This window comes from Antechinus flavipes, chromosome 1 (genome assembly GCF_016432865.1).
Source record: "Antechinus flavipes isolate AdamAnt ecotype Samford, QLD, Australia chromosome 1, AdamAnt_v2, whole genome shotgun sequence".
NCBI classification, from domain to species: domain Eukaryota; kingdom Metazoa; phylum Chordata; class Mammalia; order Dasyuromorphia; family Dasyuridae; genus Antechinus; species Antechinus flavipes.
Window position 1 is genome coordinate 672,071,580 of NC_067398.1, and position 21,423 is coordinate 672,093,002.

Consider the following 21,423-nt stretch of genomic DNA (forward strand, 5'->3'; position numbering starts at 1 on the left):
TGGAGCTGAGCAAACTTAAACTGGTTAACATCAAAGGAAACCCATATGCTGTGAGTCTGGTCGTCTTCCCCCTTTTCCCTCATGTAAAACAAAGGTCTTGGGTGAATTTCGGCATCCATCCTTCCGCTGTTAAGTGTGGACCTGACCATCCTTTCATAAAGACCAGGCTTTAAGCCCACATCCCTCTGGCTCTCGCTGATTGGCCAACCACTGTTACTGTTTGTCCTTCAATATGGAATTTGACTATGACCTCAGGGAAGAGACACCACGACAAGCAAGGCCAGCTGCCTCCCCTTCTCCCCCAGAGCCGTGACACAGATCAGGACAGGGGGAGAGGGCCCTCAACTGCCTGGGCACCCCACAAGGTCGTCATTTTGGCCCCACTCAGCTCAGAGTGAATATAAATTTAAGCAACCGCTTCTGTTCTGGCCAGAAAGCCATTCTGGCTCTTCTTGGGCTAGTGAAAGAGGCCATGCTCTGCCTCGCTTCTTACCTAGCTGTAATCCCCTTCTAGGCAATGCCTCAGTCAAACAGACCTGGGAAAGACCTGGCTTATAAAGGTCAAGGTCTCCCACGGCATCCGGGGCCATTGGCAGTCCTGCACTCAAATCCAATTCACTTGCATGTCACGGTAGCACCTCCCCGATGTCAGGTCCCCTTCAAGAATGGAAGGACAAAAAAAACATGACAATGACCAAGGCTCAAGAAGAATCCTGACATTGGGAATCAGCCTATTAAATGCAGGATTAAATGCTGTGTCAACCCCAAGAGTTAACGGCGAGCAAGGTACCCACTCTGGGGAGGTCATGGCTATGTCTAATGGACAGAAGCCTGGCAGGGTGTCAGAGCCCCCCCACCAAGAAACAAGGGGCGAATGCTCCCCAACAAGCTCCTTACCGGTAGACGCACAGCAGCTTTCTTCCTAGAAACCAGGGAAAGGCAGGGAGGTGACCTGATTTGGACTCTACCATAACTTAATGAGGCTATTGCACATTATTCCATTCGATGTAAACAAGGTAAAAACCTATTTAATCAACTTAGAGGACAGAGTTCAAATCTCTGTACAAAAAAACACCAAACCTGTCTTTGGGGAAATGATGCAATGTAAATAAGAACCAACTTTGTAGGGGAGGATGAAAAGCTTTTCAATTGGTTGGTGGAGGAGGAGGAATATTCCCAGGTCCTTCTGAGGGAAGAGGGGGCCGCAACATTGGGGGCATAGGAGTTGGGGGATGTACTCCTGGGTTTGGGGGGTGTACACCTGGAGCCTGGGGGTGAACCCCTGGAGCTTGAGGATGAACCCCTGGAGCCTGGGGATGAACCCCTGGAGCCTGGGGATGAACTCCAGGAGCCTGGGGATGAACCCCTGGAGCCTGGGGGTGAACCCCAGGTGCTTGGGGATGAACCCCAGCTTGGGGATGAACTCCAGGAGCTTGGGGATGTACCCCTGGAGCCTGAGGATGAACCCCAGGTGCTTGTGGGTGTACCCCAGGAGCTTGAGGATGAACTCCAGGTGCTTGTGGGTGTACCCCAGGAGCCTGAGGATGAACTCCAGGTGCTTGTGGGTGTACCCCAGGAGCCTGAGGATGAACTCCAGGTGCTTGTGGGTGTACCCCAGGAGCTTGAGGATGAACTCCAGGTGCTTGTGGGTGTACCCCAGGAGCTTGAGGATGTACCCCAGGTGCTTGTGGGTGTACTCCTGGAGCCTGAGGATGCACCCCAGGTGCTGGGGGGTGTACTCCTGGAGCTGGGGGATGTACTCCAGGTGCTGCAGGATGTACCCCAGGAGCTGGAGGATGTACTCCAGGAGTAGGAGGGTGTACTCCAGGAGCTGGGGGGTGTACCCCAGGAGCTGGTGGATGAACCCCAGGAGTAGGAGGGTGTACCCCGGGAGTTGGAGGGTGCACTCCAGGAGCCGGAGGATGGACCCCAGGAGCTGGGGGATGAACCCCAGGAGCAGGAGGATGCACTCCAGGTGCAGGAGGGGGCATTTGAGGTGGTCCAGGAGGACCCGGAGGTGCAGGCCCACTGGGCGGCATAGGTGGCAGTGGCATGCCACCTGGAGGTGGTGGTGGCAAGGACTCTGGCAGAGGTGGTCGAGGAGGCAAACCATTCATCAGTGGGGGTGGGGGTCGCTTCACTCCTGGAGGCCCAGCTGGGAGAGCTGGGGGAGCAGGAGGTTTCTCCATCTTAAAATGGAACTGCAGAAAAAACTTTAAAAAAAAAAAAAAAAAAAGAGAGAGAAAGAAGTCAATTTTCTGAGACATGCAAGTCTGGCAAGAGTCCCCATGTTCAGTCTTCTATCCTACACCAGGGAAGTTCAATAAACCTTGCTTAGAGCTACTTCCTCCCCTTAAAGCAGGTGCTCAAGTCTTTCCAAACTGCTCTATAGCCTGGAATGGGAGACAAATGTCTATTTTAACCCCAAACTGAACCATACCAGTAGTCAGTGATGAAAACCTGTCTCAGCCACACAAGCAAGAAGAGAGGCCCTCCCCCACCAGGGCCTTGGCCACAAGCTGGAGTGATGCACTCTGGGGTCAGCTGAGATCTCCAGCTCATGGTGGGTGCAGACAGAGGAGAAAACTTGTGGCTCTTAGCCAGAGAAGCCCCCACTCTTGACAAGTCAACCATAAAAAGTAGCTGATTTGGTAATGCCAGAGGCCTGGAAATGTCTATCCCAGCCTACAATGACCCTTTAAGCAAGTTTTGTGAAGCTACTCACTCTCTCGAGCTTAAAGGGACCCCTAAAGTAGAGAAGTTCAGAGCTAGAGATCTCAAAAAAAAAAAAAAATTTAAGTAAATTCCCTCAACTTAAGGGCGAGGAATCACTGGTTACCTGCTTGGTTTCTCTGTTCCAGTGGGTCCAAAACTTCCCTTCGGCCTTGTCAATCTCTCTACTTGGAACCTGAGCAGAAAGGAAGAGATTAGACAGGGTCAGTCGAATGACAGATAACTCGGAGATTTCTGTTTCTCTCCTCTCCAAGCGTGCTGATATAACAGAAAGATGCTAAAAATGGGAGGAAGGGGTGTGTGTTGGGGGGAGGAGGGGTATGAGGATGGGAAGGCCATAAGGGTTTGGGATCTTTTGAGACATATGAGAACAATGCATGGATCCCATAAGGTCCCTCCAGGAAGCCAAAAGTCTGAAGATCTCTGGTTCAGACCATTAACGTATTGACCAGGGGTTGCTCAGAGATTTAGGATGATCATACGCAGGGCCAAAAGTGCTCTTAGAGATCTAATGATGCTCGAGAGAAGGGGGAATGACAAACAGTTGATTTGTCCAGAGTTACTCAGACTTTCTGCCTACCCTGAGAAGGTAATTCCACATGTACAGTTTGAGAGCTCTGAAGACTTGAGGATCTTATTCCCAAATCTATGCTTCTCAAAATGGATGAGGTCAGAAACAGGGAGGAGGACAGAAAGATCATAGGTTCTGCATTGGATATACTGAGGGAAGGATGTAACGTTAGGGGGATATCTAGTTTCAGATATATAATAGGCACTGGAGCTCAGAAGGAGACCAGGGCTGGAGAGAGAGATCTGGAAGTATCAGAGATTGGTAGAAAGTACTAGTGGGAGGGATAATATCCCGTTTTAAATCCATCATGTTATTCCTGTCTTAAAGCATTTTCTTTTGTATCTATATCTATAGATATAGATATATAGATATAGCCATTTCCTCTTATATCCTGAGAGTCAGGATAAAGGCTCTCATTTACGACTATCAGAGCCAGAACAACTGCCCCTGCCTATCATCTACAGCCCTAAAATGGCATCTAGGGGGCAGAGGGTTTGATAACACTAAAGAAACTATTATAGAAGAAGTGACTTGGAGGGAAGCACAAGGTTTAGAGGGGCAAGGGGAAAGAACCCCAGTCTTTCCGCTTTCTCTTGCATTACCTTAAAAGCAATGGTTTCATAGGGTTCCGCTGCCATCAAAAGATACTGCCAGCGTCTGTCTGGGGGTTCAATCCTCTGCTCATAGGCAGACATGAATCGATGGCGTGGCATGATGCTCTCGGCAATCTCAGGATAATCAATCTATAGCGACAGACCCAGGAGCACAAGTGGTTAATGGGGTAGGAGGAAGGGAAAGGTCAAGATGTAACCAAGGCCCGGGAAATGGGAGTGCTCGGCTAGAACAGACAGACATATTACATAACACAAAGAGAAAGGATTGGCCTGATCACTTGGAGCCTAATCAGAGTTCTTAAGAAAAAGGGATCTAGGGACAGCTAGTTGGCACAGTGGCTAGCGCACCAGCCCTGATATCAAGAGGACTCAAGTTCAAATGTGGTCTCAGCACTTAACATTTCCTAGCTGTGTGACCCTGGGCAAATCACTTAACCCCAAATGGCTCAGCAGTAACAGCAACAACAAAGAAAGAAAGGAAGAAAAAGGGATCTTTCTTCTGAACTTCCATACAAGGAACATGCTCATTCACAAAGGGTGTTAGGTGTGGGCAAGTGGACAGCTTACCTGAAAGAGGAGGCTCTGCTGGCCCATCTCTGTGTCCCGCTGCTTGGTCACTGACACAGACAAACAAGAAGTCAATCACTCTAACAAAGCCCACCTCAAAGACTTGTATTGCGCCCCTTCCCCCCCCCCCCCCCAAAGCTATACCCCTTACTGCACAGACTGTAAGAAACCCAAGGGCAGGACAGCCTCTTGTCTACAACGTCCAGCACTCTGCTGGAAGGGGAGCGATGCCTGATGAACAACCGGGGTGGCAGGGGGACCAGCTGTCTGCGTTACTTCAGAAATTCAAACACTTGCCTCTAGATTTACAAAATATCTCCTAGAGACTTCTATGGTATTTCACATGCAGGAAAAAAAAAGCAGGAAAACTCAAATATATGATGATGTAGTCTGTGTGAATGAGGAAGGCCATCAAATACATGCTGATAAAAGCAGTTAAGAGATGTTGGATTCTTTGAAAGAAGTTGTCTTCTGATCCATGATGAAATCCACAACCCACCAGCTCACAGAGAGGTAAGGGACTCAGGATACAGACTGACTTACAGATTTTGGGGACATGCAGAGGGAGGAATTACTTCTGATTGTGTTTTTGTTACACAGGTTTTTCTTTTTTTTTTTCCCCCATCAGTAGGGGAAATAGTGGAAAAGAGAAGATGTTTGTTAATTGAAAAAAAAATCTTTAAAAAACATTTTTTGGTCCCCTCCTTGAAAAAAGACTAAGTAACAGTATTATTTACTACAGATATACTTCACTTGGAACGACATATAAAAGACAGTATAGTACAGTGGAAAGAGCAATGGATTTGAGTTCAAATCCTGGTTCTCTCCTGGCTATCTGTGTGACCAGCTGGACCACAGTGTCTCCTCTGTGTGCCAGGTAGCCTCTAGGAGTCCAGCCCTAAGTCTCACTCTTTAGCCCTAAGTCTGAAAAGCTAAGTGCAGCTACTTTGAAGGCCCCTTTGGATGACCATCAGCTCAATATCAAAGGTACTAATTTAGTCCAGCTGTAGAAGACGCAGTTAAAATAAAATGGCATCTGTGCTCAAATGCTTGTATCAGTACAACATCCTCCTGACACAAGCCTTCTCATATCCTTTCTCCAAGAATCCTTCTTAAGCATCTCTCTGGTTATGTATTCCACTGCTCAAACTGTCTATGGATAATATAAGACATTATTTAAGACCCTCATTACAACTGTATTTCATGTTACTTCCATCTGAGTAATCCAGTCTCAGGTCAACTTCATAGTCTCATACTCTGCCTCTCACACGTAAGTCCTTTCTTGCCTTTACTTCCGTTCTGTCTTGCTGAATTTATACCCATGATCTGAAGCCCAATTAAAATCCCACCTCCTCCATGAAACTTTCTTAAACACTTATGATAAAGACTGTATTCCTCACTACTTTGTGCCTTTTTAAAGCTCATGTAATTCTGTTACAGTTACCTCCTGTGTGAGTTCCTACCAGACTAGCTGCTTTCCCTCCACCAGTGTTCTGCACATAGAAGGTGTTCAGTAACTGTTGGAGTGAAGACAATTCTAAAATCAATCTAAATATGTAAGGCCACAACAATCAAAATGAATGTGCAAATCTTGCCACAAAGCCAAGAGCTGTTTATGAAGATGAACAATCTCAAAAACAAAACAAAAAAAAACCAACCAATCTCTACACCTCTTGGCTTTATGGACCAGGCTTTGGTGCAAAGCTTTAGATGAGGTGAAAATGACCTGACTGTTAAGAGGATTTCTGCCCAGCTCCAAAGAGGTTAAGAGCCTCTCAGGTCGAGAGGTTTTTGGTTTTTGGGCTCCATAAAGCAGCCCAGCTTAACTACAAAACTTCCCTGGGGAGCAACTTTCTCTGAAATAGACATTAATAAAAAGGAGAGGGAGAAGAGGAACAGTAATCACCTCCATCATTCATAAATCAATATAAAAGGAAAAAAAAAAAACAGGTTTCTGTGTTGGATCTAGAGAAAGAGCAGTACTATTTCACTGAGTGTTGTCCTTTGGAAAAATGAAGGCAATATCAAATGGCATTCTGTTATATGTCCTGTGCTAAAAGGTAAAAATCACCAAGGTGGAGACACAAAGAAGGGGGAAGGCTATTCAAATCTGGTACTAGTGCCTTTTATTAGCCTGGGATAGTTGGTAAAATACTTATTTTAAAGAAGACAAACAGAACACCTTCTCTCTTAGAAATATTCATATTGACCAAAGGGCATTTTACAAGGCATGATTATACATTAGTAGGTCAGACAGCCTGCCAACAATTCTGAACACCTCACAAAGAAGTAGATCATTATTCGGTGTGACAGAAAGATCTGTAAAAAGAGCTGGGAGGAGATTCTGGGGAGTTGACTAGATTCCCGGTATGAATTCCAAAAATTAACAGTTTTTCTATAGGTAAAGGGAGGGTTTTCAGGGTCACTGATTACAACAGCTAAAAAGCTTATTTACAATTCAAAGAGCAGCTGCAGAGACCACCTGCTGTACTGTACTCCAAGTCTGGTTCGCCTGAGGGAGCCCCAGGTCACATACCTTTGTACCCTGGACGACCAATTTTCACAAACTTCTTCACTTCCACTTTGACTTTCTCTGGGGCTGGCTGGGCTGGAGCCTCCTTGGCTTCTTTTGCAGCTCTCCGAGCCCTAACATCAACCACAATAAAAGAGTTAGTATCCTGCTATGTCTCTTAAGTTGTCTTAAAGGAAAAATCCCTTATTCTGGTGAAAAAGGTTGAGATGAGGGCCAGGAAGCCTGGGTTCCAGTTTGGCTGTCACTTTTTCGATGTGACACTCCCACCTCCCCACTCTAAGTTGATCATTCATGGGCCTCTCTTCTAGATACCTTCTTGAAACAAAGAATCATACTTGTTTTGCCTGCTTCAAAGGGATATGATGAGAATGGAAAGAGAAAAAAAAAGGAATGAATGAGAGCTGGAAAGAAGTTCAGATGTCATCAAGCTCCAAATCCTTCAATAGATTAGAAATCACAGCTTAAAGAGATTCAATAACATGATCAAATAATAGTGCCAGGGCTTGAGGCAAGTTCTCTGGCTTTACTATCTAGCTCTCTTCCCACCATACCACAAACAAATGGGAAAGAGCTGTTTGAAGTAGAAATCACAGAGGACTGCAAACAACCACTCACTCACATTCACAGAACAACTAATCAAGTGACAAGTGGGCAAGACACGAGGGGATCTATGGCTCTCCAAGGTTACAGATTAAGCTGCCCTTTAATTAAGCATTCTTCCATTCTTCCTCACTTTAGAGTCCTAAAATATGAAAATTAAAACTGAGCTCCCTGTTTGGGATGGGTCTGAACTCTGGGATCTTCTCCAAGACACTGCAAGCAGAAGAGATTCAACACATATCTACAACCTTCCCTTATACTTTTTACTTGCTTTTACAGCTTGGGTAGAGTGATGAGGATTTTAATAATTTAAATGATAACCTCAGCAGGTTTCAAACAACATTTGGACATCCCTTCAAGAAACGATTCTCAAACTTTCTATAGTAGTAGCACAAACACTTCAAACAAAATCCAGGGGAACCTTCAGCCCTATGGGTGTCCTCCAAAGCTCCATCCTAGGTCCCTGTCTCCTCTCCCTCTATACCATTTCATTTAGTGATCTCAGTTCCTATGGATTAAATTATCAACTCTATGAAGACGATTTTCAGAATGATTTACCAGGTTCCATCCTCTATTCTGGGCTCTTGTCCCACGTCTCCAACAGCTTTCTAATCATCTTGAAGTAGATATCCCAGACACTTTAAACTCAACATGTTTAAAACAGAACACATTATATCTCGACCCACAAAGTCTCTCCTTCTCCTAACTTCCCTATTACTGTCAAGGGTACTGTCATCCTCAAGTCACAATCTAGGTGTCCTCTTTAATTCCTCACTGCCTCTGATCCCCATATACAATCTGCTGCCAAGGCCTGTCAATTTTACATCTGTAACATTTCTTATGAGCCTTCTCCTCTCCTGACACTGTTACCACTCTAGACAGGGCCCTTATCACCCCTTACTTGGCCTACTATAACAGTCTGCCAGGGGTGGGAGTGGGGAGGGGGGGGGAGAGGAGGGAGAGAGAAGGGGTTCTCCCTACCACAAGTACTTCCCCATTCCAGGCCATCCTCTACTCAGCTGTCAAAATGATCTCCCTCAAGTACAGGTCTGACCACATCATTCCCTCTAACTCAATATTAACTCCAGTAGCTATTAACCCTAGGATCAAATATAAACCTTGCTTAGCATTCAAAGCCCTTCATAACCCGGCCTTCCTACAACCTTTCTTATCTTCTTACACTTTGCTCCCCTGTATGAAATTCCATCCAGTAAAATGGGCCTCCCTCTGTCTCCTGTATAAGACATTCCTGACTCCCTACATTTCTACTGGCTGTCCTCCAGGTCAGCAATTTTCTACCTCTTCACCTTTGCTTCCACAGCTCTCCAGCTTCCTTCAGGTCTCAGCTAAAATCAAACCTTTTGCAAAAAAAAAAAAAAAAAAAAAAAAAAAAAAAAAAAAAAAAAAGTCTTCCCAATCCCACTCAATGCTAGCGCCTTCCCACTAAGATTATCACCAATTTACCCTGTATCTATCTTGTTTGGACATGTTGTCTGTATATGGTCCCTCAGAAGAATGTGAACTTCATGAAGCCTGGGATTGTTTTGTCTTACTTTGTACTCCCGGCCCTTATCATACTGTGCCTGGCACATAATAAACATTTAATATATGCTTGGTAACTAGAACGTTTTAAAATAATTTTTAAATGTTCATTACTATAATTCTGGTACTTTTGTACTAAACAATTAAGACCAATAACTTTAAAATTTCAAGCCTTAAGCCTTAAAAAGAAAAAAAAAAACCCAAACCCAAAACTTTTATATTCAGCTCACCCCCCCTCCCCCAGATTTACAAATTATAAGTAACTTGAAAAGGATGTGACTAATACAAATCAGCATTTTGTAATTGTAACATTGCACATGTTAATTCATCTTTTAAGATGATTCCTAACTACTTCCATTTCCCTTTTGACTTACATAAATCAGCATTCTTTCTTGGCTTTAGTTCATCATAGTTTCAATTTTTTTAAAGTTGCTTTTGACTATAATGTTTTATTTATAAATTTCTTTGTAATTTTGCTAGAACCAGAGAACCTTTTAAAGTTGATTACATAGCAAATCATGATCACCCAGATATAACTACTTAAAAGTAAATATGATTCTGCTGATTTCCTTTCCCATTCATTCAGCTAAGTCAGCCTATACTTCTCTGAATTCTTAAGAAATAGTAAAATTGTATCCTTCATATCATATAGCTTGTTCGGCCAGCCCATGGGCACATCCTCTGTCTTAATGTATGTGCCACTGTGCAAAGTATTGCACTGCACAAAGAACTGGGGACAAGGAAGAAGAGGATGATTAATTGGGCCCAGCTGACTACACTGCAGCATATGAGTGATTGAAGAAACATCACATTGGAAAGAAAAGTAACTATGATGAATATAGAAAAGAAACACAAGAAAATATAAACTGGTGTCAAGTGAAGGAAACAGAACAAGGAAAACAACAGGTAAAAGGATGAGAACAAAACAGAAAAGTACTGCTGCTGTGCAGATCTAATGGACAAGCTTGACCCCAAAGAAGAGATCTAAGGTGGCACTTTCTCCTTAGCTCCTTGGCACAGAGACTGGGAGAAAAGCCCAGATGACTTTTTCCATAGTTTTGCTCAATTTTTTTCTTCCTCTTTTTCCTTCTTTATCTTAAAAGACAGCTTTCTGGAATGGGGGGTAGGGAGGGGAGTACTGTGGGAACTGTAGATGATAATAAAAAAAAACCCCAAGATAAATCAATTAAGAATTTTTTTTAATATAAACTTAAATTGAAGACAGTTATTATTACTCTTTTATTTCTCTGGTATTTTGAAATTTGGCACTCAAATTACAATCATGGAATTTGTTTCACTGCAAGACTATTAACATTTTTGCTTTCTTGTGACTATTATACTTGCTTTCCCCAATTATCTATAATGCATATTATGCCAAAAAAATTTAAAGCAAAAAATTATATCACATTAAGAGTAAAAACAGACATCTCATTATTTCATATATATTTTGACTGAGACAAAACGTCTGACATGAGATATTATTGAAGACAAATAATGTGTGCTTCTAGGGCAGGAATCAATAAACTATTGCTTGAGGGCAATTTTGGTATGTAGGATGGTTTTTAAGTTTTTAATTACAATAAAACCTTTATTTAAAAATGTAAAAATCATTCTTAGCAGTCCTATAATTTGCTAGTCCCTGTTCAAGAAGATACCTGATCACAAGAATAAGGTTTTGCTGTTGTACTTATCTGTAGAACCCCATGGATGCTTTAATTCAAGAAACAATGTCTAAAATAAAAGCAAAGTGTATTTCCTATCAGCCCTCTGAATACTAAATAATCAAATTGAAAGATATAGGGTAAAAGTCAGTCAGACAACAGAAATTTATTAGGTATATGCACCACAGTAAAGAGACAAAAGTCCCTGCCCTCGAGGAGCTAACAATTTGATAGGTGAAAAATTAGCAAATAAATATATACTATAAACAAGTTATAAACAGGATAAAAAGAAATAATTAATAGAGGGAAGGCACTAGAATTATGAGGTATTGAAAAAGGCTTCTTGTAAAAGATAGAATTTTAGTAGGAATAAGAACACAAGAAAGTAAGTAGAGAGAAGTACAAGTGACTAATAACTTCAACATCAGGTTCCTAAAAGTTCTTACTATTAAATACTTACAAATTTGTTTGATGCTTTTTTCCTTGAGTATGAGCTAAGTAGCTTCCCTAGAGGGGGGAAACACACAAAACAAGTTGGGGTGAATTACCAGAAGTTTCACAGAATAAGGACAATGGGATCTCAGTTCAACTGCTAAGTGTGAATCTTCTCTACCACATGCCTGGAAAAGCTACCTAGCTTCTGCTGAAAAGCCTCTTAGGATGAGAGATGCCCTCTCTCCTAATGCATCCCATACTTTTGAGCTCTGGGCCTCTGACTGTTAAGATCGATTTAAGAGTGGGCTAAAACCTATTACCCTTTTAAATTCCACTCACCAGTCCTACTAAGGTTTAACCTACAAGGTCCAACTGAACAAATTAATTCCTTTTTCACTTAACAACTTTTCCAGTACTTAAAGTCAGGCTCTGGAGAGGACAGAATCCTATACAACTATCATTCATGGATAATAACTTGCTATGAATACAGCCTAGAATCACATCAGCATTTTTTGGCTATCAAAACACATTGCCGAGCTTTATGAAAATTTTAGTTCACACACGTCCTAGCTGTGTGACCCTGGGCAAGTCACTTAATCCCAACTGTCTCAGCCCCTCCCCCCCCCCCCAAAAGTTCACTAAAATTCAAGGTATTTTTCACATGAAACTATTCAAGTCATTCTTCCTATTCTTTACCTGTGTAACTAGTTTCAGAACCAAAACACAGGATTTTAAATTTAACGTTATTACATTTTATTTTATTAGCTTCAACCTTTTTTTCTAACATGATGAATTTATTTTGGACACCACTGTGATGTCCATTAGATGATTTAGCCTAATCAAGCTTTTTTTTTTTTTTTTTTTTTTTTTAAAAAGAAGACACTTCTAATAAACATCAATCAACTGGCAAACATTGACTAACTTCAGCGAATATTGAAAATGTGATTCATATTCCTGAACATTTTGTAGACTAGCTGTAAAACACTTGCTCCAATTTCTTAAACTACAGAGGTATGAAGATGATGTTTTTATTATATGTTACATTCCCTTGAGGAAGCCCAGATTTCATCTCACTATACAGATATATATTAATATTCAGAAACTGGCTTCTCATGATCCTCTAGGAATTATCATCTATTTCTGATCACAGAAAAACCCCCCAAAGTTTAAAGGCCACAAAGGACTACAGGTCCTCAATTGGTTTTGTTGTTCAGTAGTTTCAATCATGTCTGATTCTTCAAACTCCATTTAAATGGAGTTTTCTTGGCAATGATATTGGGATGGTCTGCAATTTCTTTTTCCAGATCATTTTATAGATGAGGAAACTGAGGTAAGCAATGATAAATGACTTGTCCAGGGTCACAAGGCTAGTGTCCCAAGCCAGATTTGAACCCCAGGAGAGAAATCTTTCAGATTCCTAAACCAGCACTTTATCCACTGTGCCACCTAGCTGCCTCAGATAAGCAAACTGTTACACTCAAAAAATAACTCACCTCATTGTTGTGAAGTGTTAAGCAGAGTTTGCATTCATAGGAACCCAAATGATTCTTCATAAAATAGGGATCCTAGAGAAGTAAAAATATAATTTAAATTAATGAAATGAAAATCACAAACACAGTAAGATGCTCGATATTACCAAAAGAGAGCAGATAAAACAATATCTTGTGACCAATTACATCTTTGGATGTGTGAGACATTTCTTAATTGAGTGACTGGTTACACACTCTCTTTCTGACCCCAAAGAGCTGTACAATTTAAAGGAGGGGAAAAGGGAGGAAGAGTTTCTTTTTTTAGCTTTAATGGAAGAATTTTTTCCAATTCCTAGAGCCAGCCATTTACCTCTTGTCAAAGAGAGAGATGAATGTGGATAAGGAGGATGAGGATTTGTTAAGCCAAAAACTTAGGGTCAATTCAATTTAACATTTTGGATGCATTGGACCCAATGCTAGATGCTGAGAAATACAGAAACCACTCCTCTCAAAAAGAAACAAATCAAAAAGCTCCCCCAAAGGAACTTCTATCTGAGAGAGAAGGGCACAAAAAAAGGAGTTTTAGTGTATAAGAAGAAGTAGCTCTTTCCATTAGTAAAAAAATAAAGATATTAAACTTTATTATTTGGTTGATCATCATTTTACAAACTGCTATTCTTTGAAAGTCAGCAGTATTGGGAAAGATACATTCATTTAAAAAAAAGGCATCAAAATCAAAGAATCACAGATTTTTGAACAGAAAGAGATTATCTTGTACCAACTTTGAGAAGATATGATATTAATTCCTCCACTTTAACAATAGCTTTTTATTTTCAAAATACATGCAAAGATAGTTTTTAACATTCACCCTTGCAAAACCTTGTGTTCCAAAATTTTCTTCCTCCTTTCTCCTCATCCTCCTTTCCCAGAGAGCAAGTACTCCAATATAGGTGCAATTCTTCTATACATATTTCCATATTTATCATGCTGTACAAGAAAAAATCAGATCAAAAAGGAAAATAATTTCTCCATTTTTGAGAAGTGATCAAATTTGAAAAGGCAATGTGACTTGTCCACGTTCACAATGCAAAACCGAAGTATCCTGAATGCTCATGAGAATCTAATAAGACCACATCAGTAGCAGGCATTAAAAGTTATAGTAAAATGGAATGAATATGGAGAAGAACCTGTTATGTACAATTGCTTAGGTTGCCACGGACCTAAAACAAAGGAAAATCACAACTCAACCCTCATATCTTCTTCCTTCAATTTTGTATTGGCATTTTGCTAGAATTTGTGTTTCATTATTAAAAGGTTTAAGATGTTGTCCATCCTGTTTCTTTACTTCAAGCTTCTTATTGTAATCAATAGGATCACATGTGTCAGAAGAAAATTTTAGTGGATCATTTGGTCCAAGCCACTTATTTTATGGTTGAAGAAAACTGAGAAGCAAAGAGGTTAACTAGAGCAAAGCAAGTGATGAAGCTGATACCAGAACTAGAGTCTCCTGACTCTTAGGGCTATGAGCTTTTTAATATAAGATGCTACTGTTCAAAATGCAGGATACAAGGAGATGGAATAGAGGAAGTCTTAAACCACCAAACTGAGATATCATATTAAGTTCTAAAAACCAAGACAGCCAGGTGAGTTTTTCAAACTAACATGGGGTGAATTTTACCTTGTTGATATCAATTGTTTCAAGAGCAAGCTGTCTGAGGCGCTCCCTTCTATCTCGGTTGCTCTCAGAAGATGAAGCTACCCCACCACTCCCAGTCTTGCCCCCAGGCCGATGTTGAAAATCCATGGTGATGGTCTTTGGACTTCAGTGCACAGAGTAAAAAAATCTGCAAAATACGGTGGAAAGAACAAGATGAAAATTAACCCAGGGCAAGATTGAAATTTCAGAAATTTGACAAATCCTCTCCAAACCAGTTTTAGATTCAAAACAGAAATACAACATAATACCCCAATGGTAAAAGTTATCAATCACCAAGGAAAATGTAACCCTGCTTATGAACATCTTCTTGAATTTTAGCCTGAGTGTGCAATCTTCCCTATTTCACTTCCCTCATACAAATTCTCCATAGGTTCCCCAACACCGCATCCTCCATATCAGGTTCAAACAAACTAAGTTTACTAAGATGGAAAATTTCACCTTCATATCCCACCCTCCTCTTTGAAACCGTCCTCCTTACTCCTTCCTCTGAATTCCTTTTTCTACAAGCTGTTCGGGATCTATGGTCTGTTCTGCAAATTAACTTTTAAAGTAGTTGAATCTCCCCTCCCTGAAGCCTCAGTCATGTTTTGTCAACCTGGCCTCCCTCCCATTCCACCTCTAAGTTGTTCAATTCAAATAAAATATTTATTAAATGTTTGCTCTGTGCTCTGGATATAAAAAACACATATCTCTGCTCTCAAGGAGCTGACATTCTTGGTAGAAGATGTGTTATTACATATATACAAGCATTATAAGTATTAAGTAAAACACATGGAAAAACACTAAGAGGTGGGAGTGAGGGAGTGGTGGCAAAGGGAAGACTCCATAGAGGAAAGGGATACCTGGGTTTTGAAGTAGACATGATTTCTGAGAAATAAGAGTTTTAAAAAGTACACAACAGGGATGGAGGACAGCAGATGTAAAGGCAGAGATGGTGACAGCTATCATTTATATAATATCTTAAGGAATGAAAAAAGTTTGACATATTTTAACTCATAACACACCGGGAAGTTATTATTCCCATTTTACATATGAGGTACTAGGGTATCCTGAAGCAGGACTTGGTATCATGTCTTCCTGACTCTAAGTCAGGCACCACCTAAAATGATCTGACAAACCAAATTGTGAAGAATAACTTCAAAGACCTGAGGCTCTAAAGAAGTAGATTGGACATAGTTTATGTGGGATTTAAATGCCAAGCTGGTTCTATTTAAACAGGAGGCAACTTCAAAAAACCACGGAAGAGGTTTAATGGGGAACAATAACACAGACATGTGCCTTGGAAAGTTAATTTCAGCAGCTGTGCAGAAGATTAATGAAACAAGGAGAAAGCCTAGAAAAGCAAGGAGATCAATTAGAAGGCTATAAAATAGTCTAAGCATAAAGTGAACAGGACTAATCTAAAGTTATCTCAGTAAGGGAAAAGGATAGAAGACACATTGTGGAGATCATAACAATACTTGGGCAAGTGACTAAGGGGAAGGAAGAAAGAAAAATCAAAGATCACTGAGGTTGTAGATGTAAATGCCTAGAAAAATGGTGATTCCTATAGCAAAAAAAGGACATGAAAAGAGGAACAAATTTTGGGGAAAGATAATTCTACTTTAGCACTGCTGAATTTGAGTTAACAATAAGTCACCTGGGTGAAAATTCAACAGGCTGGTAGCTGATAATCTAAACACACAATAAACACCTAAGAATATGGGAGGGAGGGAGAAAGAAATAGCAGCTGAGGGAATGAGGAAAGGCTTTATGGGGCCTCAGCTGAATCTTGAAGGAAACTAGGGATTCCAAGAAGTGGAAAGGAAGGAGAAATATAGTCCAAACATGGCAGAATCCTTGGGGCTGATGAAAACATAGAAAAATCTGGATTCAGAAGAAAAGTAGCCCTGGAGAGAATCTTGAGGAACACCCAAGTTTTGGGGGCAGAGGGAACTGGATGATAACCTAGCAAAGAAAACTGCAAAAAAAGTCACACAACTAAGAGAAAAATCTGGACAGGACAATGTTCAAAAAAAAAAAAAAGATTAAAAATTAATCCAAGAAAAGGAGATGGTCAGTCAACAGTGTCAAAAGTGGTAGAAAGGTGAAGCAGGATGAAGACTTAGAAAAGGAATAAACAGTTGAGAGATAACTGGTAACCTTGGACAGAGTAGTTTCAGTCAATGGTGTAGTCAAAAGTCAGATTAGAAGGGGCTGAGAAGTTGAGTGGGAGGTGAGGAAGTGAAGGCAACAAGTGTAGATGGTTTTTTCTAGGAATTTGCCTGTGAAACAGTAGAGAGATACAGGATGGGAACAGGGTCAAGTGAAGGGAGAAACCTGAGCATATTTATACATAACAGGGAAGAAGCCAAGTGATAAGGAGAGATTAAAGATGAAAGGAACTTGTCTGTCAGACTGCTTTGCTCAGAAGTGCAATTGTGCCTGTTACTAATCTGCACTCTCACCTCCACTCCACTGCCCCATTCAGCCAATTCCAATGGCTCTCTCCCTCTTACTTCCAGGATCCCCTACCTCCACATTCTACAATCCAATGAGACTGTCCAGACTTGTTCCTTGAATAGGACACTCCACCTCTGACTACTAGTATTTTCCCTGCCTGTCCCCCTCATGCCTAGAGTACCCTCCCACTCTATCTCCATTTCCATGTTCCCACGGGTTCCGTCAAGTCTTAACTAAAGTCCCTTCCAAGCCTTCCCCAATCCTCCTCACTGCTATTCTAGTCTCTTTTCTCTTGATAATCTCTAATTTATCCAGTATATGTCGTTTGTATAGAATTGTTTGTGTGTTGTTTCCCCCATTAGACTGTGAGCTCTTCAAAGGCGGGAACACTCTCTTGCCTTTATTGGTATTCCCAGTATTTCACCCAATGTCTGGCACACAGAGGGTGCTTAATAAATGCTCAATGACTTAACATCTGCCTTGTTACTTTCCCTTCCAGAACCTAAGTAGCACCAACCCCTCCATTGGCTGTACTGTTCTTCTTCTTCTTTTTTTAATATGATGGTTCTCTGGGAGTAGGGTTCTTGGAGAGGCTTCTGGAGGCAGCCTTAGGTTTAGTTCCAAGTAATAATCACCTCAAATGCAGCCAGGTGTTAAAAGTTTAAATCCTCTATTGTCTCCTTCAAAATAGCCAGCCCAGTTAGTTTTCTTAGAGGCCTATCTCCCTCCTTAGTTCCAAGAGCTCTTGCAGCCTGTCTGCCAGCTTCAGCCTCCAGCTCTCTCTGAATCTTGGTTCTGCTCAACTGCAGATTAACTTCTCAATCTCCTTAACTGACTGACTCAGCTCCTTTTTATGCTCTTTTAGAGGTGTAAACTCAAAGGTTGATTCCTCCTCTGAGAGTGGGATTATGGGAGGTGTAAATTTGGATGTCTCCTGACTTGTGAACTCCAATGTGTGAGCCAATGTGTAAACTCTCTTAAATATGTGAGCTTTAATGTGTGATCTCTAATGTGTGAATTCTCCCAAAGGTGTAAACTCCAAAGGTGTAAACCTAAGCACATAAGCACTGGTTCTATCAATTCCATTGAGTTAACACTAGGATTCTAACAATCGGCCTTGAGCTGAACACGAACATGAGGGGAGTCCTCCTTTATGTGTATCTCCCCCAATGAGAAGGGAAGCTCCCTTTTACCACTACTTTCCAATAACTATCTGGTAGGATCCCTGCGGGAGAAAGAGCACAAGTAAAATGGCTAGCCTTGGCAAAGGAAAAGATCACCTCATCCTAGGACACTGGAGCAAGGAAGAGAGTAAGGAATGAAAGAAATCAGACCTAAAAATGTGTAATAGGAGAGAAGAATAGGAGATAAGGTGAAGTCATTCAATGACAGAAATAAAGGATGAGTGGTGTATCTGGCTGAAGAAGAGTAAGTTAGAATACCCAAAACATGGAGAAGAACCAATCAGGGAAAAATAAAAGGAATGCTTCAAAGCAGTAAAGTCTCATTTAAGATGGCATAAATTTGGTAGGTGGGAAAAGTGAGTTAAACCAAGGTAAGGAGAATAACTTTATAAATAAAATTAAATAATTTTTATAAATGAAAAATTCAATATTTATTACAATCTATTATGTGCTAGGCACTGTATTATGTGCTAGGGATAAAATAAATAAGAATTGCTGTCCTGTTACTAATGGGATAAAACAACACACAAGCAAAGTTGAAAGGGGAGGCAGGGTGGAGGACAGCAGCAAGAACCTGGTGTAGGGGCATGATGTTCCATGGAGAAATGTCTGTTGATTGGAGCTTCTACTCTCCAGGGTCCCATGATAATATAGGACTGAATCAATCTGTTTTCTCTCAAACACAGTGGGGACAAGAACTTGAGCTAGCAGGCTGGATAGTTGAGTCAGCAAATACCCAAACAACAGATTATAAAGAGACCAACTAAATTCACATGTCCTGCCAATTCCTTTTACCCCAACATAGCAGGGAATGATATATATCATAAAATATACTGCATGTGCAAGAATGTTTGTGGCAGCCCTCTTTGTAATGGCCAGAAATTGGAAACTGAGTGGATGCCCATCAACTGGAGAATGGCTGAGTAAATTGTGGTATATAATGTTATGGAATATTATTGTTTGGTAAGAAATGACCAACAGGATGATTTCAGAAAGGCCTAGAGAGACTTACATGAACTGATGCTGAGTGGAATGAGCAGGACCAGGAGAACATTATATACTTCAACAACAATACTATATGATGATCAATTCTGAGGGACCTGGCCATCTTCAGCAATGAAATGAACCAAATCAGTTCCAATGGAGCAGTAATGAATTGAACCAGCTACACCCAGCAAAAGAACTCTAAGAGATGACTAAGAATCATTACATAGAATTCCCAATCCCTCTATTTTTGTCCGCCTGCATTTTGGATTTCCTTCACAGGCTAATTGTACACTATTTCAGAGTCCGATTCTTTTTTGTACAGCAAAATAACTGTTTGAACATGTATACTTATTTTGCATTTAATTTATACTTTAACATATTTAACATGTATTGGTCAATCTGCCATCTAGGGGAGGGGGTGAGAGGAAGGAGGGGAAAAACTGGAACAAAAAGTTTGGCAATTGTCAATGCTGTAAAATTACGCACGCATATAACTTGTAAATAAAAAGCTATTAAAAAAATAAAAATTAGAAAGCCAGGTGGCCAGGTTTGAAGGTTTTTGAATGGCACACAAAGGCTTTTGTATTGAATCTTGAAGATGAGAGAGAACCATTTGAATTTATTCATAGGAGAAGAGCACTGTCAAACCTATAATTTAGGAAGACTATTTAGGCAACTTAGACTGAATTGGGGAAAGACCCGAGTCAAGACTGAAGACGTCCAGCAGAGCTTTAGGGGATATGCAGGGTTAGAGGGCATGAGTTAAACAAAGATTCAGCAAAGGAGACTGAGGAGAACCAGGACCAAATGATAGAAATCTAGAGAATATCAAGGAGAAGAAAGCTATTACATTTTACAAATAAAAAGACAATAATATAGCTAACTTGCTAGCACTCATATATAGCTTTAAGATTTGCAAAGATACTTTGCAAATACTTTATCTTCAAATTAAACCTGGGAGGTAGGTAGTATTATTTCTATCTTGCCAATGAGGAATTGAAGCAGGCAGAGGTTAAGTGAATGATATACACAGCTAGTAAGTATCTAAGGTCAGGTTTGAAGCCCATCTTCCTAACATCAAGACCAATGCTCTTGCAACCTGTGCCACCTAATTGCAGAGAGCAGGTTCAACTGAATGAGGTATATGGGAGAATGAATGGTATTGCCAGGACAAAAACATCACACATGAGGAGCAAGAAGGACACAGAGATCATCAAGAAGAGAGCAAAAAATAATGAGAATGGAAAGGCAGAGTGAGATCAAATCGTGAAAGACTTTACAGGACCGGACAGGACTACCTCAGGAGCTAGGGAGAAGACCCTTTCCATGTACAGAACCCCCTCTGAACATTTCTTTCTAGTGAATAGAGGAATGACACGATCAGACCCACTGTAAGAAGCTATTGGAAAATCAACTTGGTTTAGTGGAGAAAAAGGAAATTCAACATAATTTATTGACTTTTTTTCACGTTTAAGTTGCTGGAGACCTTCCAGTTTACTAGGATGACTCAAATACCTAAAATTAAATACAAAATACTTAAAAAGCAAATCTTAGTTGTCTCCAGGGAAGTAGGGCCACTAATAATGAGAAGTCCATTAAGAAAGTCCATCACCGGCCATTAATTCAGTCGAAGCTCAGGGACTCACTCACAAGTCCAGCAGAGACACCCCCTACCCCCGCCAAGCGAGCCTCTCCTCTCTCTTCCTTAGTATTCGCCTCCGCCCCTCCCCCTTCAGCGCGCGGCCCTTTTCACCCCAGCAGCACACGCCCCCGCCTCTCCTTCCTTACTCGCAATGCTCGCCCCCGGGGCCCTCCGCGCAACCCTCCTTCCGCTCAGCAGCGCACGCCCCAGACCCCTCTGCGTGCGCCTACCTCTTCCCCACAGTGCAACGTCCCCGAGCACTCTCCACACTCCATCAGATACGGCGCGTCTCTCCCCTCCTTCCCTTCCCCCCCCCCACCTCCGGGGTGATATGGGATCCTCACGCGACACACCGGGCCTGAGGCCTTTGGGCCGCTTTCCCCTCCCCCCTTTTCTCTCTCCCGGGCCAAGCAGTACTCCTTCCTCTTTTCGAGTCCCTAGAACTTCAAAGCGTCCGTTCCCGTCTCCTCACCGGCTTCCTCACAGAAACCCCAAGCCCGGGTCGCGGCCCGCGCCACGAGACCTCCGCCGTTATCTCCGCAGCCCAGTGTCGGACCGGCCCTCCACGCATGCGCAACGCTGCGGCAGCTTCTACCAGCGCACGCGCGACAAAGAGCCCTAGAAAACTTTATTGACCGCTTTGCTCACGGACATTTAGTTGGGTGGAGCGCCCCGCCCCTCAAAGTGCCAACGGCCTCCTAGAGCCTTGCTTCCCTAAAGCGCGCG

The 21,423-nt window shown here is 41.7% G+C and overlaps 1 protein-coding gene across 1 annotated transcript; it reads right to left on the reverse strand.

Moving 5' to 3' along the window:
* Positions 1-1,001: 1,001 nt before the first annotated feature.
* Positions 1,002-21,285, reverse strand: SF3A2 (splicing factor 3a subunit 2). The gene is made up of 9 exons (XM_051972243.1): positions 21,170-21,285; positions 14,404-14,569; positions 12,750-12,821; positions 11,282-11,328; positions 7,022-7,131; positions 4,486-4,535; positions 3,907-4,047; positions 2,840-2,908; positions 1,002-2,213 (listed from the first exon to the last, which is right to left on the reverse strand). The coding sequence occupies exons 2-9, from the start codon at positions 14,527-14,529 to the stop codon at positions 1,146-1,148; spliced, it is 1,683 nt and encodes a 560-aa protein (XP_051828203.1). The 5' UTR covers positions 14,530-14,569; positions 21,170-21,285; the 3' UTR covers positions 1,002-1,145.
* Positions 21,286-21,423: the final 138 nt, after the last annotated feature.

Excerpts from the sequence above, each read along its gene's own strand:
- SF3A2 (XM_051972243.1), bottom strand. The coding sequence starts at position 14,529 with ATGGATTTTCAACATCGGCCTGGGGGCAAGACTGGGAGTGGTGGGGTA. Across the intron at positions 7,132-11,281 it reads AAAAAGCATCAAACAAATTT|GGCTCGGAGAGCTGCAAAAG; the intron begins GTAAGTATTTAA and ends GGTTGATGTTAG. Across the intron at positions 2,214-2,839 it reads GGAACAGAGAAACCAAGCAG|TTTTTTCTGCAGTTCCATTT; the intron begins GTAACCAGTGAT and ends TTTTTTTTAAAG.